Source organism: Myotis nattereri (genome assembly GCF_964212035.1).
Source record: "Myotis nattereri genome assembly, chromosome: 4".
Classification (NCBI taxonomy): Eukaryota; Metazoa; Chordata; class Mammalia; order Chiroptera; family Vespertilionidae; genus Myotis; species Myotis nattereri.
This window is the reverse complement of record NC_138079.1, coordinates 94,027,029-94,053,452: the sequence shown is the minus strand read 5'-3', so window position 1 is coordinate 94,053,452 and position 26,424 is coordinate 94,027,029. Positions and strand designations below refer to the sequence as shown.

The following is a 26,424-nucleotide window of genomic DNA, read 5'->3' as shown; positions in this document are numbered from 1 at the left end:
GCAATAGATAAGTTTCTGTGGATACATACCCCAGCCCTTCAGTTAGATTAAGGGCCCATGAAGGCTCAGTGTTCCTTCATTAATTTGATCATCCATTCAGCAAACATGACTGAGAACTCACTGACTGCACTTTTCCTTGTCTGGGCAGCGGAACTGGACCAGTATGTGTTCCAGGACTCCCAGTTCGAGGGCCTGAGCAAAGACATTTTCAGTAAGTTGGGGGCTGTTGGCTCAGTCCACAGTTCCTTCCTTGTTCCTTGGGGAGCACTGTAATGCCAGAAGGCCATTCTTTAAGGGGTGGTCAGATCCCTTCCCAACAGAGGGACAGCTCGGGTTCAGCTGGGGTGTCCATTGACTGTGCATGTTGGTGTCTGGTTTTCTCCCATAGTCGAGCACATAGGATTAGAAGAAATGATCAGCGAGAGTGTGGAGATGCTGGAGGAAGCAGCACAAAAGAGTCAGAAAAGACGTGAGTGAGCCCCTCCCTGGTCCTACCCAGTCTTGCTTGCCTCCTGGCCCTGCCTTCGCTTCACAGCCTGTTGAGGCTCTCAGCTGCTTCCCTCATTAAGTCCTGCCTAATCCTCCTGGGTGTGGGTGTCCCGCCTGCCTCTCCCCTCACCACTGCCCCCTGGTGACCCAGGGAGGAAGCAGACGGCCCAGGCGCAAATGGCTACTCTGCTGGTGGGTCTCTGTCACTGGCTGTGTTGACTGCCACGTCCAAAGGACCTTTAGGCTCTGGCTTCCCTTTTGACCTTAGTTGATACCCTTGTATTTGGGGGAGGTCTCTTCAAGCACAGGTTTTGGAATCAGCAAGAACTGGGTTTTAATCCTGGATCTGCTACGTATGCTCCCTGAGCCCGTGGCAAGTACCTGCACCTTTTTGAGCTTCCTACTCAGCCTCCCTGCCTCCTCAATCTGGCAGCCAACATGAGCTTTTAAAATACAAATCAGATCGTTCAGCTTCCCTGTTAACCTTCCAATGGCTACAAAATACACGCCACAAGGCATGATTGGGCCCTTTCCAACTCTCCAGGGTCCCCAAACCACCCTGCTCCAGCCACACTGGCTTCTTTCCATTCCTGCAACCCATGGGCCCTTCCTAGCCCCAGGGCCTTTGCACTTGCTGTTCTCTTTATCTGTAATGTCCTTCCCTACTTCTTTCCATGGCCAGCTCCTTCAGATCTTTTAGGTCTTGGCTAACATGTCACCTCCTCCTGTAGGCTTTCCTTGACCCCACAATTTTCACGTGATTACCTCGTTTACTTTCACCTTGCTGTGTCTCTCCTAGAACCTTAGTACTTGTCATAGTCTGAACTAATTTTATTTATTGCCTTTTGCCTAGTTCCCCCTCTGTGAGGACAGGGACCTTGTCTTTCTTACTTGTCACTACATCCCCAGCATCTACCACAGTGCCTGGCATGGAGCAGTACCTCAATAAGTATCCGTTGAATGAAAATATCTGTCAAATGGGCATAACAGTTAATGAAGTGCATGCTATATGCCAGACCACGTGTAAGCCCTGTACCAATTTCTTTATGTTCAAACAGCTTTTCTCAGTTTCTTTCTCTCGGTTCCCCTCTCTGAAGACAACCTATGTTGTCATTTTCCTTTTTGCCTTGTCAGACATGTTATTTATCTAGAACCGAACTCAATGTTATTGTTGTGTGTTTTTTTTAACTTTCTACACAAATGGCCACATTTTTACCTATACTATCTGCACCTGGCTTTCTTCGTTTAACAGTCAGGGGGGTGGGGTCACTTGTGTATCACTGATGGAGAATTGTCTTGCCTCCAGGAAACCCTTCCTTTCTTCCTTCCTTCCTCTCTCTCTCTCTCTCTCTCTCTCTCTCTCTCTCTCTCTCGTTTTCATGTTATGAATATTGTTCCAACATTTTGTTATGAAGATTTGCCACATACAATAAAGGTGGAAGAATTGTACTTCAAACAACCACATAGCTACCACTTTACATTCTACAATGAAGTTTGGCTGTATTTGCCTTAACCCATCTCTATCCATTTGTCCATCCCCCTATCCATCCACCCATTCATTCATCTTACATTTGGAACATTTTAAGTGAATTGCAGATGCTAGCATACTTCCCCATACATCCCCCTTTCAGCGTCCTTCCTTGTTCATTTCAGGTCTGCACAGTATTTTGTTGTGGATGAACCATGGTTTGTTTACCCCTTGCTCAGGGACACCTGGGGGTTTTCTCCATTGGTGTGCTAAGTATCTGATCCTCACTCACTGATTTTCAGTGTACTGCGAGGTGGAATCACCCTCCCATACGCCCATTTCACAGACGAGAGCTCACAGGCTCAGAGAGGCTGTGTTGCACAGACACACAGCTGGGAAAGGATCAAAAGCAGGCGTCTCATATTTTTTTAAACTCAAACTCGTCTTGTGTGTCCCCTCTATGCTTGTGCCACTTCCAGTACCTCACTGTCCTGTGAGCTTCAAGGTGGGGTTTGGTTTTAAGCAAATGGACAAGGGGAGCAGGAATGGTCAGGGGAAGGGAGTGGGACCCCCAAGGCCACCTCCCAGGCAAAGCTATTTAGCCTGTTGGGGCCCAGGAGCCCCTCCTGGCTGGGAACGCCCCTCCCCTGGGCCTGCTGACCTGGTGTTCTCTCTGCAGCCTTCCCAGAGGAGCTGCCTGCAGACCTGAAGCACAGGAAGCTCGGTGAGCAGGGCGGGTGGGCCCAGGGCGGTGGGGAGCGGGGGTTGGACTGCAAGGCAGGAAAGCCAGGACTCAAGTGCACATAGAAACTGGCATTTGAGAGTCAAGGATCAGAGAGGCAAAGCCACATGTCCAAGATCACACAGCTAGTGAGAGGTGGAGCAGGGATTAAAAACAGGTTTTTGATTCCGAAGCTTGTATAGTTCGAGGGCTGCTGGGAAACTCGGCTTCTACAAAGCCTCCTCCCTAACATCCCTCTTCTTTATGCTGAGTCAGAGCTGAGACCTTGCTCCACTGCTGCTTTCAGAGTGCAGTCGGTCACCCGTGCCCTCCCGCCCCCAAGCTTCAGTGAGCCTCTTCCTCCTAGCTCACCATCTTCCCCACCAGATGCTTCCTCCCCCCGCCCCCCCCCGCCCCCTCCCCCGCCCCCTCCCTCCTCCCACCCAGTTGTTATTGCAAAGGTGGAAAGACCAGTCCCTCGGGAACAGACTGAGGAATGAAAGGCTCATGGTCTGATGGAGGAAGCCTAGTCCCTGAACGCAGGGGGGTAGGGGTCCTGCCCATGAAGATCCCAGGATAATGGGGAAGCAGTCCCCGTCTTCAGGGAGCTCCCAATCGAATGGGGGAAGCAAGGGGGTGTCACAAGGTGGGGTGTCAGAAGCTGGTAAAGGCTGGTGGAACCAGCATCTCGCTAAAAAGTCAAACAATAAGAGATGCTTATAAGCATCTGGTTTACTCTCTTCGATCTCCCCATTACACCCCTGCCCCAGTCTGATGGGGGTACAACCACTCCTCTTTGGGAAGTGCTTGGGGCTCCTTGGGAGCTCTGGGCCAGCAGCCTGCGTACAGGTCTGTCCTGCCTCAGTGGCTCAATGGGGCCATCACGAGTCTCCATCTCAGGAAGCTCTAAGGGCCCAGGCACAGGAGAGGGCTGGGGACAGGGGCCTGGCTGCTGGGCACAGAGTAGTTGCTGATCAAACCAGCTTTGCTCAGGGCTGAGAAGCAGACAGGAGTTTCCTCCAACTGCCAGGAGAGCGATCTGCTCTGCTCCCAGAGCGCTCCCACCCCAGGAAGGCCCCTCCAGGCGCCCACTTAGATCCCACGCAGCCTCTAACATGGCCTTCCACACAGCCGAGCCCCTGACTGCGCCCATGGTGACTGGCACTTTCCTGGTGGGGCCAGTGAGTGACTCCTCGGCTCTGCCCTGCCCATCGCCCCCTGCTCTGTTCAACAAGGAGCCAACATCCGCCCAGACCCGGCTGGAGGAAACCGTCCTGACGCCTGGTAGGTGAGGGGCAGGAAGAAGGAGGGCTTCCCCCTCCCTGTGCCAGAGGAGTGACGAAGGCAGGGCCCACCAGGGACAGAATCCAGAACCCAGCTAGTGTCACCCACTCCCGTCCCAGCCAGTCCCATCCTGGGTTCCCATCAGCTCAGTCTGTGCCAGAAAACATGTCCCCCCCCCCCACACACACACCCCCTGGGAGGCACAGCAGGGAATCCCTACCAGTTAGAGAATTCACCCGCCAGCCAGTGCATCCATCCATCCACTGTGGAGGGAGCACCTCTCTGTGCCAGCCACTCTGCCAGGTGCCAGGGACACTGCCGTGGGCAAGGCAGACACCGCTGCTGCTGTTCGGGAGATTGGAGCCCGTTAGGAAGAAGAGCGTCAGATACTAACCAGATAAGCACCAAACAGGATTACAAACACAGGTGCTGCAGAGGTTCTCACCTCACTGCCTTGGTCTCTTGCAGCGCCCCCCTCCAGTTCCTTGCTGAGCTGCCTGGGTCTCCCTGCTGGGTCCATCCACATCATCCCCACCCTCCCTGCTCTGCCCCAGGGGCTCTGGCAAATCTCAGGAGCCGGGACAGAGGTGTCCAGTATACTCATCTACCAAGGTGAGTGAGGGAGGCCTGGCCCCACCCCGCCCTGCTGCCTGACTCCTCCCCCTCCCCGGCATGCGGCAGGGGCAGCCTGACTCCTCCCCCTCCCCGGCATGCGGCAGGGGCTGCCTGACTCCTCCCCCTCCCCGGCCTGCGGCAGGGGCTGCCTGACTCCTCCCCCTCCCCGGCCTGCGGCAGGGGCTGCCTGACTCCTCCCCCTCCCCGGCACGCGGCAGGGGCTGCCTGACTCCTCCCCCTCCCCGGCCTGCGGCAGGGGCAGCCTGACTCCTCCCCCCTCCCCGGCATGCGGCAGGGGCTGCCTGACTCCTCCCCCTCCCCGGCCTGCGGCAGGGGCAGCCTGACTCCTCCCCCTCCCCGGCATGCGGCAGGGGCAGCCTGACTCCTCCCCCCTCCCCGGCATGCGGCAGGGGCAGCCTGACTCCTCCCCCCTCCCCGGCACGTGGCAGGGGCAGCCTGACTCCTCCCCCCTCCCCGGCACGTGGCAGGGGCAGCCTGACTCCTCCCCCTCCCCGGCATGCGGCAGGGGCTGCCTGACTCCTCCCCCCTCCCCGGCATGCGGCAGGGGCTGCCTGACTCCTCCCCCTCCCCGGCCTGCGGCAGGGGCAGCCTGACTCCTCCCCCTCCCCGGCATGCGGCAGGGGCAGCCTGACTCCTCCCCCCTCCCCGGCATGCGGCAGGGGCTGCCTGACTCCTCCCCCTCCCCGGCATGCGGCAGGGGCAGCCTGACTCCTCCCCCTCCCCGGCATGCGGCAGGGGCAGCCTGACTCCTCCCCCCTCCCCGGCACGTGGCAGGGGCAGCCTGACTCCTCCCCCTCCCCGGCATGCGGCAGGGGCAGCCTGACTCCTCCCCCCTCCCCGGCATGCGGCAGGGGCAGCCTGACTCCTCCCCCTCCCCGGCATGCGGCAGGGGCAGCCTGACTCCTCCCCCTCCCCGGCATGCGGCAGGGGCAGCCTGACTCCTCCCCCCTCCCCGGCACGTGGCAGGGGCAGCCTGACTCCTCCCCCTCCCCCCGGCATGCGGCAGGGGCAGCCTAGGACCCTTTCATGATCCTCCCTCCTCTCTGTCTCCATTTCCCAAGAACCAAAGCAGAGGAGCGGAGCTCCCAAGGGGGCCTGGGTGAGGGACCCACTGAATGGCTGAGTGGCCTTCGAGGGCCCTTTTCCCCACTAAGCCTTGGCTTTTCCTTCTTTCCCCCACACTATTAAACATGGTTATATTTTTAAACTACATCAGTACATGTGCATTAAAAAGTCCAACAATAGGAGATGCTTATAAGGATCACTGAGTCTCTCCTTCACTCTTTTAGTAAAGCCTGGTGAGCAGTTTGGTGTGCAGCCTTGCACAGCTTTCTCTGAATTACCTTGTTTCGTGATTAGTAAAATGATCCATTCTGTCGGCCACAATGATGGGCTGTGAATTGCCCAGGAGAAGGCATGTTTGGCTCTCGGAGATGGGAGAGAGAATGAGGCCAGGGGTACACTTCCACTCAATTGAAGAGCATCCTTTGAAGGTCTCATTGCCAATTTATGTGTAAGGCACAGGTGCCCCAGAAGCAGGGGGACATTTGGGCCATCTAGGAAAATGAACGCTGACCTAAACTCTCTCTGAGCTAATTGTGTCCATTTCACAGATGGGGAAACCAAGGTTTCAGGAGCTAGATCAGCCGTGGGCAAACTACAGCCCGCGGGCCGGATCCGGCCCGTTTGAAATGAATAAAACTATTAAAAAAAAAAAAAAAAAAGACCGTACCCTTTTATGTAATGATGTTTACTTTGAATTTATATTAGTTCACACAAACACTCCATCCATGCTTTTGTTCCAGCCCTCTGGTCCAGTTTAAGAACCCATTGTGGCCCTCGAGTCAAAAAGTTTGCCCACCCCTGAGCTAGATGTAACTCCAGAGCTTTTTCTTCAACTCCATCCTGAAATGTTGTCCTTTGAAAGTTCTCTTTTCCTCTCCCCAGACTCCCAAGCCCCACAGGCTAATCTGAGGTTGGGTGACTCAGTTGGGTTCCTGGATGGGCATCCGGTTGTTCTTATATTCCCTTCCCACCTAATGTAGGCGAGATGACCCAAGCACCCCCTTCCAGCAGCCCAGCTATCCCCAGCCTCCCGAAGTCCCCAGACCGGCCTGGCTCCACCAGCCCCTTCGCCCCGGCTGCAGCTGACCTTCCCAGCATGCCAGAGCCAGCCTTGACCTCCCGTGAAAACATAACAGGTAAGGGGCTCAGCGCCTGTGAGAGGCACTGGAAGCAGGATTCAGGCCGGGGGAGAAGAATTGCTGCAGATGATCAGGCCCACACCCAGCTGCCTGCGGGGACAAGCAGGCTGAGTTTATGTAAACAGGGCCTGGAGGGTGTCCAGGGAGTGGAGGGCCTGGGAGGGTGGCCGAGGGGGACAGCTGGAGAATCCATGTCCCACCTAAACCAGGCTACCAGCCTTTACCAGCTTCTCACCTGGCAGGAAAGCCCAGTGTGGCCAGATCTTCTGAATTGTCAGCAGGATCTGGAAATCTTGATTTTTTACATATTGTGATTTTTAAAAACATTGATGAAAACAATGTTTTAAAAGTAAAGCTGGCCAAAGAAAGACATCTTTGAGCAGGATACAACCTCAAGTTCCCACCTTGTGACACCCCCTTGCTCCCCAGTCCTTGTGGGCTCTACCCTCTGCATACTTCTGCATACTCAGAGGACTGAATGCTCAGAGGGAAGAAGACCCTAGGGTACTCCTCACCCTAATTCTGACACTGTCTTCTTCATCTCCAGAGGATGAGATGTCCCCCACCAAATGCCGGGCAGCTCGCAAGGTCTCCAGCAAGCTTCCAAAATATCCTGGTGAGTGGTAGTCGGGTCCCTCTGCCCTGGGTGTTGGAGGCGGGAGCCCAAATCTGGCTTTACTTCACTCATTCACTCAACATTTATTCAACTGCTTATGTTGGCATACTCATTCATTCATTCACTCATTCACTCATTCGATTCTACCATCATATTAGCATTCATTCTGGCACTCAAACTTAAGTAGTACTTATTGAGGACCTACCCCTCAACAAGCCCACACTAGTGCTGCATCTTGTTTGCAAGGTTGAGAGAACGAATGGAAGAAGAGTGTGTGACTGAGTGAGGGGATGGAAGAAGTTGATGATGAGTATAGCATAGAAGGTGAGAATGGAAGAGCAAATAATGAATAGCCAAGTTAATTAAGTGCTTACTCTGTTCCAAGTAATCTTCTATATTAAATCATTAACATCACAAACAACCCTCATATTACCCCCATTTTACAGATGAGGAAACTGAGGCATAGCAGGTATATAACATGCTCAAGATACACTAATAAGTGGTGGAGCTGGGATTTGAATCAGACACCTGGATTTCACAATCTTAACTCTTAACACCCACCAATGTCCTCCCTATTGTGAGTGAGTAAAGAAGGAGGTTAGTGAGCAAATGAAGGAGTGGAAAGGTAAATGAGTGAGAAGATGAGGGAATGAATGAGTATTTGGGTAACAACGAGGCAGCTAATAAAGAAGGTAGTTGGTAAAGATTGTGTGGAGTACGAATGAAGAAGCTAGTGATGGTGGCCGGGCTGGCCTCTTGGCTGCCCTCATGGTGGCCAGTTCTGCCACTAGCATCCTCCCCTCACCCCACACATCCCTTGGCTTTGCAGAGAGTGTGGAGCAGTTTCGCCGTTCACTACGGGACAAGTACCAGGCCAAGCCCGCAGGCCTGGAAGACATCCTGGTGGAGGTGGACCTGATGCGGGCCCGGCTGGAGAGGAGCAGCAGCAAGAGCCTGGAGAGGGAACTGGTCATCCTGGACTGGGCAGAGCAGCAGCCAGCCCGCGGGGGTCTGGCTGGGGTGCTGCTTGCTGCTAGCGACTGCCGGCGGCCGCGTGAGACACAGGTGATTGCTGTGCTGGGCAAGGCAGGACAGGGGAAGAGCCACTGGGCCCGGGCAGTGAGCCGGGCCTGGGCCTGTGGCCAGCTGCCACAGTACGACTTCGTCTTCTACCTGCCCTGCCACTGTGTGGACCGACCAGGGGACACCTACCACCTGCAGGATCTGCTCTTCTCCCTGGGTCCGCAGCCGCTGCCGGGGAACAGTGAGGTCTTTGGTCACATCCTGAGGAGGCCTGACCGCCTCCTGCTCATCCTGGATGCCTTTGAGGAGCTCGAAGCCCAAGACGGCCTCCTGCCCAGTACATGTGGACCCATGTCGGCGGCGGAGCCCAGCTCCCTCCGAGGGCTGCTGGCCGGTCTCCTCCAGCGCAAGCTGCTGCGAGGCTGCACCCTGCTGGTCACAGCCCGGTCCCGGGGCCGCCTGGCTCAGAGCCTGAGCAAGGCGGACACCCTGTTCCAGATGGCCGGCTTCTCGGCCCAGCAGGCTGAGACCTATGTGGAGCGCTACTTTGAACATTTGGGGGCCACTCACCAGCAGGAAAGAGCCGTGGCGCTCCTCCGGGGCCAGCCCCTTCTTCTCAGCCACAGCCACAGCCCTACTGTATGCCGGGCCGTGTGCCAGCTCTCGGAGGCCCTCCTGGAGCTGGGAGAGGAGGTCGAGCTGCCTTCCACACTGACGGGACTCTATGTTGGCCTCCTAGGCCCAGCGGTCCGTGACAGCCCCCCTGGGGCTCTGGAGACCATGGCCAGGCTGGCCTGGGAGCTGGGCCGCAGGCACCACAGCACCCTGCGGGAGGACCAGCTCCCAGAGAAGGTGAGGGCCTGGGCTGTGGCCAAAGGCTTGGTGCAGCCTTGCCCTGGGGCTGCAGAGACCGAGCTGGCCTTCCCCAGCTTCCTCCTGCAGTGCTTCCTGGCGGCCCTGTGGCTGGCCCTGAGCAGTGAGATGAAGGACAAGGAGCTGCCACAGTACTTGGCACTGACCCCCAGGAAGAAGAGGCCCTATGACAACTGGCTGGAGGGCATGCCGCGCTTTCTGGCCGGGCTGGTCTTCCAGCCTCGTGCCCGCTGCCTGGGAGCCCTGGCCGGGCCGGGGGTGGCCAGTGTGGTGGATAGGAAGCAGAAGGCGCTCACCAAGTACCTGAAGCGACTGCAGCCAGGGCTGCTGCAGGCCCGGCGGCTGCTGGAGCTGCTGCATTGTACCCACGAGGCGATGGACGCTGGCCTTTGGCGGCATGTGGTGCAGGGGCTCCCCACCAACCTCTCCTTCCTGGGTACCCGGCTCACACCTCCGGACACCCACATCCTGGGCAGGACCCTGGAGACAGCGGACCGTGACTTTTCCCTGGACCTCCGCAGGACTGGCATTGACCCCTCTGGACTCAGGAGTCTCGTGGGACTCAGCTGTGTCACCCAGTTCAGGTGGGGTCAGGGGGTAGGGAAGCAGCTTCTTTGCATGGAGCACCCACTGTGGTCTTGCTACCATGCTGAGTTCACGCTGTGGGGTCTCCTGTAGTATGCACAGCAGCCAGGGGCGGGGTGGGGAGGCGGGCAGAAGTGATTCCCTCAGTTTTTAAGATGAAGCTGAAGTTCAGAGAGGGCCAGCAGTTTTCCAAGATCATCCATACACCCAGTGAGGGACAGCTTCATTCTTTCAACCAATATTTGAAGGTGCCCATAGGCCAGGCACTGGGCCGTGTCTAGAATCTAAGACTGATGAGGTTCATATTTGTTTTCTCTCCACCCCTATCAAGCCACCATTCTGTCATGATTGGATTAAAACCACAGCCTTCCCTCAATTTCCCTACTTCCATCCATTCTGTCCTCTTCAACTTCACTATATTTAACCATCAGAGCCATCTTCCCAGAACTTGAATCTGGTCATACTTACAACTCTTTAGAAGTATCCCAGTACCTTCAGAATGAAGTTTAAATTCCTTAATTTGGCTCATTTAAATCCTCTGTGATCTGTTTAATCACTTCAGCCTAATCTCTAGAGACCCCCTCCCACCTTACCCATAAAGAGACTTTACCCAAGCTGTAAGGTCCTACATCATTGTAGTGGTTCAATCAAGAATTTAGCACTGAGCTTCCTAGTAGTCAAAGCAAAAAGGGAAACAAAACTACTCAGAGATTTGGAAAAAAAAAAAATCAGTAAGGGCTGGAGTAGTCACTGAGGCTTTCTGGAGGAGGTAGGGGTTAAGCTGAGAGAGGAAAGTATCTGAATACGTAGGAGGTCCCTTCATGAAGCTGCCCCTTCATTATGGTCTAGCCCCGTCACTGTGCATGGGTCTGAGGCCCTCCTTCCACAGGGCCGCCTTGAGTGACACGGTGGGGCTGTGGGAGTCCCTGCAACAGCATGGGGAGGCCAAGCTACTCCAGGCGGTGGAAGAGAAGTTCACTATTGAGCCTTTCAAAGCCAATTCCGTGAAGGACGTGGAAGACCTGGGCAACCTTGTGCAGATCCAGAGGTGAGGGGGAAGGGGAGGGAGGTGGTCCAGGCCATGCAAGTGGAAGGCCTATAGGACCTGAGATCAAGTTTGCCACTAGCACTTCCAAGGCATCCTCTCCTTTGGGACATCCCGGGCCCTCGCCCTGGGCCACAGCTACCAGAATCTCTCAATGCAGAGCCCCCAGAACTTTTGCTTGGTCCCGTACAAAACTCGCCATCATGTACCTCATTCTTTCTCAGCTAAAGCCAGGGATGTGCATACTCTTCTTTGCTAAGAGATTTTTTTTTTTAAAATATATTTTATTGATTTTTTACAGAGAGGAAGGTAGAGGGATAGAGAGTTAGAAACATCGATGAGAGAGAAACATCGATCAGCTGCCTCCTGCACATGTCCCACTGGGGATGTGCCCGCAACCCAGGTACATGCCCTTGACCGGAATCGAACCTGGGACCCCTCAGTCCGCAGGGCGACGCTCTATCCACTGAGCCAAACCGGTTTCGGCTGCTAAGAGATTTTAATGAGCTGAGCTGCCTTCTGCAGTCAGTAACAGAAGGGACACCTACGGCCACCTTTCAAGGCAGCCAGGACCAGTATCGGACCCATTTTATAAAGAGCAGCGCTCTAAAGTCCAGAGAGCAGAGGAAACTTGGCCACAGGACAACTGTCTTTCAGTCATGCCATCATCATGCATGGTCTGAGCACATATTCCGTGCTGCCTGGGATGGGTCTGGAAAGTGCCCACTCTGGGCTTTGCCATGGCACACACCGTAATGCCTTAATAACATCCTGTCTCAAGGTTTTTCTTTTAATAGGAGGCACCAGTAGCCACAAGAAAGGCAATCTTTGGGGGGGGAATTTTGGCCATTGGGGCAGGCATCTTGGGACACATAGTTAGGGGCTCAGCAACAGGCAGAGAGCCTGCTCCCGCCTAACATCGTCCCTTCTCTCCAGGACAAGAAGTTCCTCAGAAGACATAGCCGGGGAACTCCCCGCCATCCGGGACTTAAAGAAACTGGAGTTTGCGTAAGCAAAGGGGTGGATTGTCTCGGGTCCCCACGGGGTTTCTTCTCCAGCATTAGCTGGGCTTGTGCCACCAGAATGGAGATGGGTCCCCAGAATTATTCTTACCCTCTCACCCCACCCCTCTGGAAACTAGCTTCTGACAGCTGGGGCTTGGCCCTTCTGGGCTAGTGAAGATAATTGGCTCATTTCCTGGCAAACATGCTTATTTGAATTCATTCATTCAACAGACCTGCTCAGGTGAGCAAGGCCACTGTCCTCAATGAGCTTGCAGCCTAGTGTAAAGAGACCGTTGCCACCTGCTGAAATAAGTGGCAGGAAACCCCAGGATTGTGAGAGTGCAGATGTGGGGGAGGCCAGGGGACTTCCTGGAGGAGGTGATTAAAGCAATAAACCTTGAGAAAGGAGTGGGCATGAGCATGTGGGGAGGCCACACAGGGCAGAGGTATTGTTATTATCTCCCCATTGTACAGATGCAGACACAGGCCTAGAGCTTGTAAATTGCTTGTGCAGAGTCACAAAAGTCAGTGCAGCCTTGCTCTTGCTCCAACAAAGGAAAAAGCTAAATTCGTGTTTGGTCCTTGTAAGGGAATCTAAACTTATCTAACGATTAGGAAGGACTTATTAAACGCCTACAGTGTACTCAGCGCATCTTATATATTATTTCACTAATTTCAAGAGCTACTCTGGGAGCTAGTCGTTACCTTTCCCATTTTACAGATGAGGAAACTGAGACCCAGTGAGGTTGAGTAACTTGCCCAAGGTTCCCTCCCAGCTGGCCACCCACAAGCTGTCTGCTTCTCCTGGTGACTGCTCCCCCTGCTCCCAGAAAAAGAAAAGGGGGGGGGAGGGTTTCTTGTCTCAATCAGAGACAAGTTGCTAAATTTGTGCAGAGATAAAAATATTGCTAAAAAGAGGAAATGTATGAAAACAATCACCAAGGGCTCCTCTAGCTTTGAATTATTTTCAGCTTAAAAAGCCCCTAGTTCAAGATCGGAACTGTGCTTGGGGGGAACAGCAGCCATGGGGTGTAACAGCCCAGAACCAGGACACAGGCCACCTGGAGGCCGGAAGCCCTGAGGCAGTTCTGAGGAAAGAAGGAAGGAAGGAAGAAAAAAATATTCTGGGTGCATGACTGGCAGCCACTGTTCCAGGCACACTGTAGGCCCCACCTACCCACAGAGGTCAGACGGCTCGGCCGCTGAAAGTCCTGCACAGGCTCTGCCTTGTAGACAGGGCTCTTCTCTGATTCAGCGCTCACTTACCTCCTCGCCTGACCTCCTACCCTCCCTCCCTTGCTCACTCCACTCCAGCCACATGGGTCTCCTTGCTGGTTTTCAACCTTACTAAGCATGGCCCAGTCTCTGGGTCTTGGCATTGGCTGTGCCTTCTGCCCAGGACACTCTTCCCCAGACAGCTATATGGCCGGCGCCCTCACTGTCTTCTAGTTCTCACTGAGCGAGGCCTTTTCTGGCCCCCACTTTTTTCTTTATTGATTACTGACCCCATTTTTAAAAGTAAGATTCCACCCCACATCATGTATTGTCCCCCACACCAGATAGTATACCAATATTTTTTAATGAGATATTTTTTCATTGATTTCAGAGAGGAAGGGAGAGGGAGAGAGAAATAGAAACATTAATGATGAATCATTGATTGGCTGCCTCCTGCATGCCCCCTGCTGGGGACTCCAACCCTGACTCCTGGTCCATAGGTCAACACTCAACCACTGAGCCACTCCTGAGGGGCATAACCAATATCTTTTTTTTTTTAAATATATTTTATTGATTTTTTTACAGAGAGAAAGGGAGAGAGATAGAAAGTCAGAAACATCGATGAGAGAGAAACACCAATCAGCTGCCTCCTGCACATCTCCCACTGGGGATGCGCCCACAACCAAGGTACATGCCCTTGACCGGAATCGAACCTGGGACCCTTCAGTCCGCAGGCCGACGCTCTATCCACTGAGCCAAACCGGTTTCGGCTATAACCAATATCTTTGATTACCTGTCTTACCCACTGAATGTCAGCTCCACAAGGGCAGGGATTTTTGCCTGATTTGTTCACGGCTGTCTCCTTGGCGGGCTCTATGGGCCTGGCACCCAGGAGGCCAATAATCAATATTTGATGAATGAATCCCTTAATCCTAAAAACCTCAGAAGGTTGGAGCTAAATTTTAGGAGTCTGAGGTGCAGAGGCGAAAGGATTTGCCCAAAAGGCCCCAGGGAAGGGTAGCGGCAGGTCCTCGGCTCAAATCAGAGTCTGGACTCCTATCTCGTGGCCTTTCTCGGAGCTAGTGGTTCCCAAACTTTGGGGTTTCAAAGACATAATATTTCAGAGTGAATCTGAGTGGCTATGTGCAGTTACCATCTTAATTTTTATCAAGTATAATTCATTCAAACAAGCAAATAACCCCTGCTGGCACCATCATTTTATCAAAGAACGAACATTTTAATGGCAAAAAAGTCCAAAGAACATAATTTCAGAATAAAGGACTGTTCTATGTTTACCATATCTTAAAAACAAAGCAGCCCTCCATTGTCTTTATTTTTCTCATTCTCTCCAAGTCTAGTCTAAATGACCATCCAGGCTAGGTGGCCTCCCGTGAGTTAGTTAACTTCTCTGTGCCTCCAGTTCCCCACCTGTAAAATGGGGACAAGAATTGCTCTCAGCTCAGAGTCATTGTGAAATCCAATGAGATCTAGTCTGAGTGAAGGACACGCTGTGTTCCTGGCACATAATAAGTGCTCAAGAAACTCTTCTATTTGTTATTAAAGTGGAAATAAGCAAACCATCTTTCTTGGGACTGGTAGTGGTCCTCAAGTCAGCATTTGGGAACCAGGCCAGGGCAGGAGAAGTGTGCATGTAGATGTAGGCAGGAGTGAGAACCCACCCAGATGAAAGCTGGGGAGCCCCCAGGTGGCCACTTGAGGGGCTTTGAAATCTTAGAGCAGATTTGGGGTCCCACTTGATGGGACTGGGGGAAGGGAAGTCAGGGTAGGGGAGGAGGCCTCAGAGGGGCCTGCCTTCTGTGCCCTATCTGTACCCCACCCTGAGGCTGAATTGAGGGACCATGACTGTTTCAGGGTCTTACCTCTGCTCTTTGCTTCCTAGGCTGGGCCCTGTCGCGGGCCCCCAGGCTTTCCCCAAACTGGTGAGGATCCTGGAGGCCTTCTCCTCCCTCCAGCATCTGGAGTGAGTACAGACCCCAGAGCCACCTGTGCTCAGGCTTTGGAGTCCCCAAACCCTGCCCCTGTTTGTGTGAGTTTGTGTCTCTTTGTCCTGCTGCTTCCTTTATGGGGCTGGTGTGAATGACCAGATGACCCCACTGTAGGGAAGTGACAACAGATGGCAATTCCCCCTCCCCCCCCTTTTTTTAAAGTCGAATCCTTTTATGACCTTTGAAGCTCTTCCCCTCACATGTTGCTCCCAGCCGTCCACAGAGAAGCAGGGTCAGAGAGCAGGATCCCACGGTATAATCGAGGCACAAGAGGTTGCCAGAAAGTTGCCCAAACTTGTGAGGGCTTCCAGGAAGCAAAATAGGGATTTGGGTCCGTTGAGAACTACAACCTTGTCACCTGGCTGGCTGATTGGTGCCCCTGGGTGATGAAGACTCCCTCTCAAAAGCTCAGGAGCAGATAGATATCTGCTCTGGTGTGTCCAGGGGTGGGGGATGGGAGGAAGCCCCAGATGGGTTGGAGGGAGGGGAAAGGTCAGGTGACTTCCCTGGCTGATGGCCCCCCATCTGATTTCACCTGCAGCCTGGACTCGCTGAGCGAGAACAAGATCGGGGATGAGGGTGTCGCACAGCTCTCAGCCACCTTCCCTCGGCTGAAGGCCCTGGAGACGCTTAAGTAAGTGGGCTGGGCCTGCCCTTCTTGCTCCATTTTCCCTCAAGGTGGGCTGGCTTTTTTATTCTTTCATTCACTTATCCATCCTCCAGTCATTGAGCCACGTAATCATTCATCCATCCATTCCTTCATTCGTCCTTTCACTCATTCATTCCTTTATATAATCATTCATGCATCCAATCATTTCTTAATTTAATTAACAAATATTTAAGGAGCACCTAATGTGTGCAGACTCCATTCTAGGCCCCAGAGATCCGGCTTTAAACAAAACAAGCAACATCCCTGACCTCAGAAGTCTTCTACTGAGAAGACACAATAAACAAGCAAACAAACAAATAAAGCCATAATTATAAAGTATACTAGAGGCCCCGTGCATGAAAATTCATGCACTGGCGGGAGGGGGGGCGGGGGTCCCTCAGCCCTGTCTGAGCCCTCTCGCAGTCCAGGACCCTATGGAGGATGTCCACCTGCCGGCTTAGGCCTGCTCCCCTGGGGATCAGGCCTAAGCTGGCAGTCAGACATCCCTCTGGGAGCCCTCAGGGCATATCCACTTGCCAGCTTAGGCCCGCTTCCTGGCAGAATGGGCCTAAGCTGGCAGTCGAACATCCTTAGCGCTGCCGAGGAGGTAGGAGAGGCTCCTGCCACCGCCACTGTGTTCACAGCCATCAGCCTAGCTTGTGGCTGAGCGGAGCTCTCCCAGTGGGAGTGCACTGACCATGCAGGGGCAGTTCCTGCATTGAGCATCTGCCCCCTGGTGGTCAGTGCATGTCATAGTGACCAGTCATTCCTGGTCGTTCTGCCATTAGGGTCAATTTGCATATTACCCTTTTATTATATAGGATAGTAATAAAAGTAAACAATGTTTAGTGACAGAAAATTACCTGGAGGTGAAATAGGAGAAATAGATTAGGATTTATCAGTAAAACATTATCAAAATAGCATATTTTTAAACTATTCTGGGCCCTAGTCAAATGGTTCTAGGTTCAATTCCAGTCAAGGGCATGTACCTTGGTTGCAGGCTCCTCCCTGACGGGCCCCTGGTCAGGGCTCTTGCCCGAGGCAACCAATTGATGTGTCTCTCACATCATTGTTTCTCTCTATGTCTTTCCCTTTCTCTTCCACTCTCCCTAAAAATCAGTGGAAAAAATATCCTGGGGTGATTAACAACAAAAGCTATTCTGTGCTTTGGGAAATAGGAGATGGATATGATACAAGAAGATCAATATGATATTTTTCTTTTTACTGAACATAGATGGTATCATCAAAATTTATCCACACCCCACTTCATAACCATGATTAGGATGGCCACAGAATTCACCAGAATTCACTTAGGCATTTCCTTGATTATAAGGTACTGAGACTTCTCAAAGTAATTTATAGTGTTCTAGGTAACACTGTGAGTAAGCCAGATTTCTCTTTTAGTCCTTCCTTCCTTCTTTTCCTTCCTTTCTTTTCTCCTCCCTTTTTCCCGTCCATCCCCCCCTCTTTTCCCTTCCCCTCTCTTTCCTTCATTTCACCGCCCTGCTTAACTTTTTACTGAGCACCTACTATGTGCATGGCGTTACTCTAAGCACAGCAGGAATACAGTAACGAACAAAAAACAAACCTGGCCCCTTGCCTTGTGGAGCCCACATCCATCAGACAAATAACATGAACACTTACTTAGTGACAGAGCTGAAAAGTCATCCCAAGGGGCCCTCACCATTTTGGCTCAGTGGACAGAGTGTAGGCCTGCGGATTGAAGGGTCCCAGGTTTGATTCCAGCCAGGGCCTGGGTTGTGGTCTTGATCCCCAGTGGGGGGGGGGGGGGGGCCTGCGGGAGGCAGCCAATCAATGTTTCTCTCTCATCAGTGATGTTTCTGTCTTTCTCTACCTCTCCCTTTCTGAAATCAATAAAGATTTTTTTTTAAAGTCATTCAAAGGGGATGCTATAAAATCATAAAACAGGTGTGGGCAGGAAAGCACTCTCTCTTGTGCATCCTCACCCCCATCATCCCACTCAGCCGCAGGCCCTAGCAGTATCCTTTTATTTATTAGGAGTTACCACCAGTCTACCCACGTGCCCTTCACAGTTGATGACCCACAGCTCTCCTTGAGGTCATTGTCCTGTCTTAGCTGCTCTGGGCCACCCTGTGCAGAAGCGGGTTTCTCAGTTCTGTCCCAGGGAAGGCAGGTAGTGGGGAAGGGTGTGCAAGGTTGGCCCTCTTGCTGTGTCCCTGCAGCTTGTCCCAGAACAACATCACGGATGTGGGCGCCTGCAAGCTCGCCAAAGCCCTGCCCTCACTGGCTGCATCCCTTCTCAGGCTGAGGTGAGTGGGGCCCTGCTGAGCTGGTGGGCCGGGGGCGGGCAGAGAGCCCCCTTTGTACCAGCTGCAAAGTCCCACACTGGGACCCTGGAGGCAGTCACTGCAGGCTGTTCTGCTGTGTCAGAGTTGCACAACTTGCGGGGGGCGGGGGGGGGGGGGAAGGGGGTGGTGGTGGTGGTGGTACCCATCTAAAATCCAATATTAACACAAACCCCAGTTGGGCAATGCCTGTTTCTTCATCTGGAAAATGGGTACCATCCCAATGCCCTATGGAAAGCCCTTGGTGCAGTGCTGGGCCCTGGGGCACAATAAATATTGATTCTCTTCTCCCAGGGGATGGAGGACTGAGCTTTCTCTAGAGCCTTTTTATTTTATTTTATTTCAGAGAGAGGAAGGGAGATGGAGAGAGAGATACAAACATCAATGATGAGAGACAATCATTGATCAGCTGCCTCCTGCATGACTCCTACTGGGGATCAAGCCTAAAACCCAGGCACGTGACCTGATCAGGAATCGAACCGTGACCTCCTGGTTCATGGGTCCACACTCAACCACTGAGCCACAGGGGCAAGAGGGGTGTTGATTTCTAGAAGGCTAACCACCCTCAGCCTTGGCGGGCTCTTCTCACTCATGCACCAGCCAGTGCCTATACTGCCACCTTCTGGTGGCCCTTGGCATAGCACCTCTTGCTTTTGATTTCTTCCAGCCTGAACCCTGGTGAGGGACTGAGAGCTTGGACCAGAGCCCCAGTCATTGCCAGCTGTCCTCCCTCACTAGGCTGGGAGGAATTCCCTCTCCTTCCCCAGCCCTCAGACCATACCAAGGACAGCCAGAGTCAAATTTCCAGGGGAGTTGGCATCTGGTTCGTCAAGTTACCGAAGTATCCATTCTTTATCCTTCCATTCAGGACCACTGGGTACAGCTGTATAGGTTGTGTACTGTGCAACTCCTAGTCTATGTGACTAGTACCCTATAGAGTTGTGCAGGGCATCTAATATTCTCTCACATCAACCATGGGCCAGCCTGTGCTAGGAGCTAGAGATACAACTACGAGCAAAACAGGTGTGGTTCTTGCTTTCAAGTTTCTTTCATAAGCAAGTAAGCATATGCATAAGTAAAATATTTTTAAATAAAATAGTGATTCATGCTGGGAAGGAGACTAACAGAGGCCCAGGAGTTACAACAGGGAATATTGAGTTCACCAGCGAGGTCAGGAAGCCTCTGAGGAGGTGACCATTCCCCGTCCATGGGCCACTTTAGGAGAAAAGCATTCCAAAAAGAGGGAACGGCAGATCCAAAGGCCCGAGGTAGGAAGGAGGTTGGGTCTTTGAGCGCCAGGAGGTCCCCTGTGGTTGGACATAGTGAATGAGGGACAGAGGCTGGGTGATAAGGTGGGAGAGGCAAGTGGAGGCCAGATCATGCATAGAAGCCCTCGTAGGTGAGAGGAGGTTTGGAGTTTTTCTACTGTGAAGGAAGAAGCAGGTGGGGCTTATGGAGGTGACACCTGATCCAACTGATGCTTAAAGAAACCTCATGTCATGGAATCTAAGATGCTATTTGTTGTAAGACATCTTTCAGAGGACAAAACACTGCAGATTATGACACCCCACTGATGGTTAGATCCTGATCTCAGTAATATTCAAATCTATGAACATGTGCTTCTTGGCATGAATGAAATATGGGCCTCCTGGGTTCTAAGCACTGCCCCAGACACAGATTGTAAAGCCCCTTGCCTGGTGCCTGTCCTGGCAGCAGCCAACTCATGACATCAGGGGATGCTGGAGTTTAGCCTGAACCACTTTGCTGCAGTGTAGACCTGCCGCGTTTACAGGCAGCCCCGCAGTGTAGCCCCGAGGCTGTCGTGGCAAAGTCATGGCCTTGAGATTAGAACCACGGCAGTAGCTGGCTTGTTAAAAGGATGCTTAGTCATGAGTGTACAGCGTAAGTCAGCCTCAGTGACATCCGTCGTGCTATTTTCAACACTGCAGATGGTGACCGTGACTACACCACAGAAACCTGAGCCAGCCCAGTGACTGGGCCTGTCTCGCCCCTTTATCCTCAGTGCCGGTCACACCTTCTACAGTAACTCATTTCACCCTCACAATCCATCCTGGGAGGTGAAATAACCGCAGCTAACATTTAGCTCATTCCACATGCTGGGCCTGTTCTATGTTTTACCAGCATTACCTCATTTACTCCTCCTCACAATGACTCCATCGTGCCCATTTTATGGAGGAGCAAACTGAGCCACAGAGGAGTTAAGTAATTTGCCCCAGGTCACATAGGCCGCCGATGGCAGAACTGGGATTTGAACTGAAGTCTCAGCACGGAAGCTACCGCTTCTCAGTCCTGCTGCTTCCCTGGACTCACTGTATGACCATGGAGAAGTGGCCCCATCTCTCTGGGCCTCAGTCTGCCCCCTGTAAAGTGGGGCAGTCATCCCAGCGGGGTGCGGATGCCCCTGGGCCCTGACCCCCCGCACCCAGCCCGTGCCTGTCTTCTGTTTCCGGCAGCTTGTACAATAACTGCATCTGTGACGTGGGAGCCAAGAGCCTGGCACACGTGCTTCCGGACATGGCGTCCCTGCGGGTGCTGGAGTGAGTATGGGAACCTGAGCAGTGGGCGGTCACGCGAGGGCCTGCGGAGACGGGGGTTCCCTCCGGCATCACCGGCAGGAATGGGCCGGGGTCTGGTTGTCGAGCATGTGGTGGTGGCCTTGGGCTGGGGCTGGATGGTCCCGAGGGCCAGGCCCCAGGATGGGCTTCTCTCCCCACAGTGTCCAGTACAACAAGTTCACAGCCGCCGGGGCCCAGCAGCTCGCGGCCAGCCTGAGAAAGTGCCCTGATGTGGAGACACTGGCGTAAGTCTCAGTGGCCCAGCTGGGTGGTTCCGTGAGTCCTGAGCTCAAATCCTGCTCTGCCTGTCACCAACGTGTGGCCTTGGGCAAGCAGGACACGTCACCCCTCTGGCCTCAGCCTCTTCATCTGTAAAAGGGCAGTGGTAATAATATTTGCCCCCACGCAGTTTTGTGAGGTTTAAATTAGACAAGACTTAAAAAGCAGTTAGCACAGTACTTGGTAAATTAAAATGCTTAATATGTTGGGTCGAACAATACGAAATTGCCTGTATAAACCATGTTGACCTACAAAAACGGCAATTTCATATGGCTTAAACTTTTTATTATAGCACCAGGATGTCTAATGTCCAATACTGGTACTTTATATACTTTCAGAGCATGTTCATGTACATAAACACTTACATCTTCTAAGAGGGATAAGGTGGATCATATAGACCCATTTTACAGCGGAGAAGAATAAGGCACAGAGTTTAGCCAATGTTTTTGAGGTCATACAGCCAGTCAGCATCAGAACCAAAGGTCTAAAGAAGGGCTTTTGGGGTTCCTAGGCCTCTGCTGTCCTCATACCCCCACACTGGTCTGGTTTTGCCAGCTGGGAAGTCCCCAAGGTCCCCGGCTGATGAGAGGAGAGATTTGGGAGCAGCTGTGTGGGGGGTTCAGGTCACGCTCGCTCCCCTAACCTGGCCTCTGTGTCCCATGCCCCGCTGCAGGCTGTGGACACCCACCATCCCTTTCGGTGTCCTGGAACACCTGCAGCAGCTGGACTCCCGGATCAGCCTGGGATGACCCCGCTGGGCCTGGGACAAGGTAACTAGGGAGGTTTGTGAGGGGAGCACCCCAGGGCCCCTGGGGTCAGCATCCTGGGAAGGCAGAATCCACAAAAAGTGGACAGGACAGCAGGTGGGGTGTGGGTGACCACCCCTGGACCATACACCACCTAGGGCAGTGATGGTGAACCTATGACACGCGTGTCAGAGGTGACACGCGAACTCACTTTTTTGGTTGATTTTTCTTTGTTCAATGGCGTTTAAATATATAAAATAAATATCAAAAAATATAAGTCTTTGTTTTACTATGGTTGCAAATATCAAAACATTTCTATATGTGACATGGCACCAGAGTTAAGTTAGGGTTTTCCAAAATGCTGACACGCCGAGCTCAAAAGGTTCTCCATCACTGCCATAGGGCCTCCCTGTCTCTTCGCTGGGCTCGGCGGAGGTGTCCTAAAGGCTTTGCAGCTTCAGCCCGGAGAACCCTCCCTGAGGGCCCTCCCTGTGGTCAGGCTTAGAGACTGGGGTCGTCTGCATCCCACAGCGTTAGCATTGGGAAGATGTTCCTTCGGGGACTCCCAAACCCTGTGTGCTGCTGTGTCAGCCTGTTGGTGGCCCCGTGTCTCCGATCGTCCTGATCGGAACTTGCTCTGTGCGTTCCCTGCCTCTCACTGGCAGATGACTGTCCTCCCACCTCCCTGCTCCTCCAACCTGTGAGGTCCCCCTCCGAACCCTCTGTCTCGTCCTCCCTTCCCACCATCCCTTCTGTCCCCAGTCTCGACAACACTCTCTCCACGTGTCCTAAAGCTTCCTGACCTACCCCTTCTCCAGACCCCCCACCGACCCTTCTCCGAGGACACGGACCACGCTGGACCTTGAACTGGTTATCTGTGGACACGGCTCTTCTCAGGTCATATCCTACGAGCCTCAGGGTCCCAGCACCCAGCCCTGCCGGCTACGGAAAGGACCCATGGCCTGCTACCCGGACAGACCCAGGCCCGGCTCCAGGCTCCTTCGGGGCCCAGGTTGATGCCAGCCCTACGCAGCCGCTACAGCCCTGGCAGACAGGTGGGTGCCTGGTGGCAGCTGCCATCCACCTAGGAGCCCTGGCGCATTTTCTATGGGACACTCCAGAAGTCGCGGCCAGGCCAGAGAGAGGAACTGAGGCAGCATGTCTCCGCCTCCGCAGGGCCCCGCCAGGCTGGGGAGAAAGCACTTCTCCAGGCTGCTGTCCTAACAGGGCACGCTCGGCGCTTTGAGGGTCCCAGAGGGGAACCAGATCCAAGCTGCAACTGACTGAGGCAGCTGCTCTCTGTCTGTGGGACTCACTGTTTGCACTAAACTTGTTGGCCGAGGCCCAAGCCAGGCCAGGCCAGGCCAGACGCACTGGACCTTAGCTGGAAGCAACTGATGGTACACTAATGGAGGGGCGGGCGAGGGCAACTGGAGCCATGCCTGCCTTTTGCCTTTGTTTGTGCCTCTTCACTACATTATAAATGACTCATTCAACCCCACAGGCAGGTCCAGTGTTTGAGTTGATAGTGTGATTACCCTGTTGGTGTGCCCACTGATCTACTGCATCACAGTCCACCCCGAAATGTAGTGGCTTCAAACAACACACACTCTTATTCTGCTCGCACACCTGTCGTTGGGCAGGGCTCGTCTCTGCCCCACTCCGTGTCTGCTGGGGTCATCGGAAGGCTCGCTCACTCGATGCTGGCTGGTGGCTGGGGACCTTGGTTCCTCTAAGGAAGGGTCGGCGGGAGGGGGGTCTCTCCATGGGGCTAGTTTGGGTCTCCTCATAGCGTGGTGGCTGGGTTGTAGGGGGGTCACCCGAAAAGGAAGAGGGTGGGGGAGAGAGGGAAAGAGAGGAGAGAGAACAGAGAGAAGTTGTATCCTTCTCATAACCCAGCCTTAGAAGTCACACCGCACCTCTTCTGTCACATACTTTGGGCTGTCACTCTCTCCCCCTCCCACATTGCGCGCGCACACACACACACACACACACACACACACACACACACACACACGCCCAAGTCTGCCTTGGCCCAAGTCCTGTCCTTTCAGAAAGGATTTTCTATGTGGCATCCTAAGATTCAGTGGGACATTCATTATTAGGGGAGCAGCAAGGTCTACGCACTGTGAGCCTCGCAGAGGGAGTGCTTCCCTCTGCCTTTGACCCCCTGCATCCTGGAAGCCGTTCCCAGCCCAGCTGGATTCTGCCTCGGCCAAGGCAAGCTTGGAAGGGCCTTGGCAGCTTTGCTTTCTACCCAGAGAGCTGCCAGCTCGCCTGTCGTCATTGTCACTGGGGCATGGCCTGCTCAGTCAGAAGCCTGGTTTGGGGTGACTTGGCTTTGGCAGCCGTGGGAGCTGTCTGTTCAGCTCTAGTGCACAGCCCTGACACCTGGGCCCAAACTCATCTCTTCCCTTCAACTGGGAGTCGGGGTGGGGGCGGGGGGAAGGGGTTGAGATGCAGCTGCCTGGTTGGCAATCCTTGCAGAGAGACGGTGCCTTCCGCCTTGGCGAAGCTGCAGAGGGCATCAGGTGTCCTGACCCAGGTTTGGGCTTTAAATAGCTCGGGCACTGCCCCTCGGGTTTCCCTGCATTTATGGACTTTGTGGAGTCCACAAGACACTCCCATTTATGCTCACAGGGGTGAGCGCCAAGCCAATACCCCTCCATTTGAGGCGTCTACCGCACCCTTGGCCAGACAGAGAGAGCACTGCTGTACTCCCTGCTTTGGGTCTGCTCAGAGGCTGTAATTATGCATAGCAATGATTTTAAATGACAGCTACCCTTTAGTAAACGAGTTGATACACGCAAAGCACTCGCCACAGTGCGAGGGACATAATACGTGCTCAATAAATATTAGAATTGATTCTCATTTTGTGTCAGGCACCTTCCTCATCAGGAGGTGCTGGTGCTTCCAGGGTTCAGAAAGCCCCAGTTCGGGACGCCATTTATGCTGGTGCTCACGCCCCAGCATCAAGAAGGGTTCAGGAATCTGGAGAAGGGGCTGCATGTAGATGACATAGAAATCCAGAGACTAATAAAGAGTCTGGAGACGAGATATAATTTTGAAAGGCATTGGGGGTCAGAGGACCTTCAGCTAAAGGAACTGAAGACTACCTCCTTCCCTAGGACCCTTGCTTTTATCAACACAATTTGTCCTAAGGCAAGGTGGAGATAATACACTTCAAAGGGTACAGAAGCATTGTCAGTTTGGGGGAATTAGCCTCCGGCTGTTCAGGTGTTTGGCCAGTAGGAGGCAATAACATGTAGAGTAAGATGCCCTTTAAATGTCTGGCAGCCACAATCAGTTTCCTATTCAGGTTTGGGGAAATGCCTTTAGCCATTCCCAACAGGTGACTACATGTGTGACTCAACCCTGTTGAGTCCCCAAGTCTCATCAACCTTTTGATAAAACTCTTAAAATTATGACATGCTGGAATTGGTTCCCGGCAAGGAGGGACCGTAGCCTGGGGTCAGCAGCACAGACTCTAGAGGTAGATCACATGGACTCAATGCCCAGCTCCCCACCTGTACAAATGACTTCTGTGCCTCAGTCTCCCCACGTGTAAAATTCTCACCGTACTGTCTTCCTTACGGGGTCATGGAAGAGTCGGTGAGCTAGCACACTGAGAGCGAGAGCTTGGCATGCAGCTCGATCCATGTCAGTTCTTGTTACATATGAATGTGTTTCACTCCAGCCTTTGCCTGGAATGTGATTTCTAGTCCCTCACATGGCCGGCTTCTTCTCATCCTCAGGACTAGGTTTAAAGGACAGCCCCCTAGGAAGGTGTGCCAGATCACTCCATTAAACAGCGCACACACACACACACACGCCCCCCCCCCCCCCCAACCTCATCACGTTTATCTTTTCCACACTTATTTGTTGTGCTGTCTGCTCTTATCCTAGGATGTGAGCTCCAGGAGGGCGGGCAATTTGTCTGCTTTGTTCATTGCTGTGCCCTCTGCTCCCAGCAAAGTGCCAGCACATAGTAAGTGCTCAATAAACGTTCATAGAATGAACAAATAAGCCTCGCCACAACTTTGCTTTATTCGTTCCACAAATAGGTACCGAGTACACAGTGGTGAATAAGATGCTCTGGTAAGTCTTGCATTTTAGTAAAACTTTAAAAACCTCTGGGCAGGCTGCCAGGTATGGTTGGGCAGTCTGTGCACTGCACAAAGGCACTGGACATGGGGACAAATAGAGGTTGTAGCCCAATCTGCTTGCCAAGCGGCGAGTCCTGGCGTGGAGCTCTCTCAGCCCAGAGGGGCACCTTTGTTAATGCAAAAACCATCTTGGGAAGTGGGCCTTTCACAGAAGATATACTTGCCTACGGTCACACCCCTACAAAGGAGGCAGTCAAGATGCAAGGCTGCCTTTTGACTTCTTTGGAGGGTCTCCCGGTGGCCACAGGCACAGTATACTGGAGTTGCTCCCCGAGCCCCACCTGTCGGAAGGGGAAGTGATGCTCACAGGAATCTGGGCACATGCTGTCTGGAATCATACTATATGTTGATGGCACAATCTCATGTTTAGTGGATTTCAAGTGCATGCATCTTTTTTAGAAAGTATTTTTATTGGTTTCAGAGAGGAAGGAAGAGATAGAAACATGAATGAGAATCATTGGTTAGTTGCCTCCTACATGCCCCCTGCTGGAGATATCAAGTTGGCAACCTGG

At 53.2% G+C, this 26,424-nt stretch overlaps 1 protein-coding gene across 1 annotated transcript in view; it reads left to right on the top strand.

Moving 5' to 3' along the window:
* The window catches only part of CIITA (class II major histocompatibility complex transactivator), a gene marked incomplete at its 5' end in the record, with an annotated part of 41,776 nt that extends 18,518 nt beyond the window's left edge, over nt 1-23,258 (top strand). The window contains 17 exon segments of the mRNA XM_081089944.1: nt 149-211; nt 389-469; nt 2,637-2,681; nt 3,810-3,962; nt 4,431-4,574; nt 6,644-6,799; nt 7,350-7,418; nt 8,248-9,898; nt 10,789-10,947; nt 11,881-11,952; nt 15,064-15,144; nt 15,711-15,803; nt 18,023-18,109; nt 20,620-20,703; nt 20,883-20,966; nt 21,674-21,770; nt 22,565-23,258. Coding sequence (XP_080946070.1) covers nt 149-211; nt 389-469; nt 2,637-2,681; nt 3,810-3,962; nt 4,431-4,574; nt 6,644-6,799; nt 7,350-7,418; nt 8,248-9,898; nt 10,789-10,947; nt 11,881-11,952; nt 15,064-15,144; nt 15,711-15,803; nt 18,023-18,109; nt 20,620-20,703; nt 20,883-20,966; nt 21,674-21,749 — 3,098 coding nt within the window. The 3' untranslated portion in view covers nt 21,750-21,770; nt 22,565-23,258.
* Nucleotides 23,259-26,424: the final 3,166 nt, after the last annotated feature.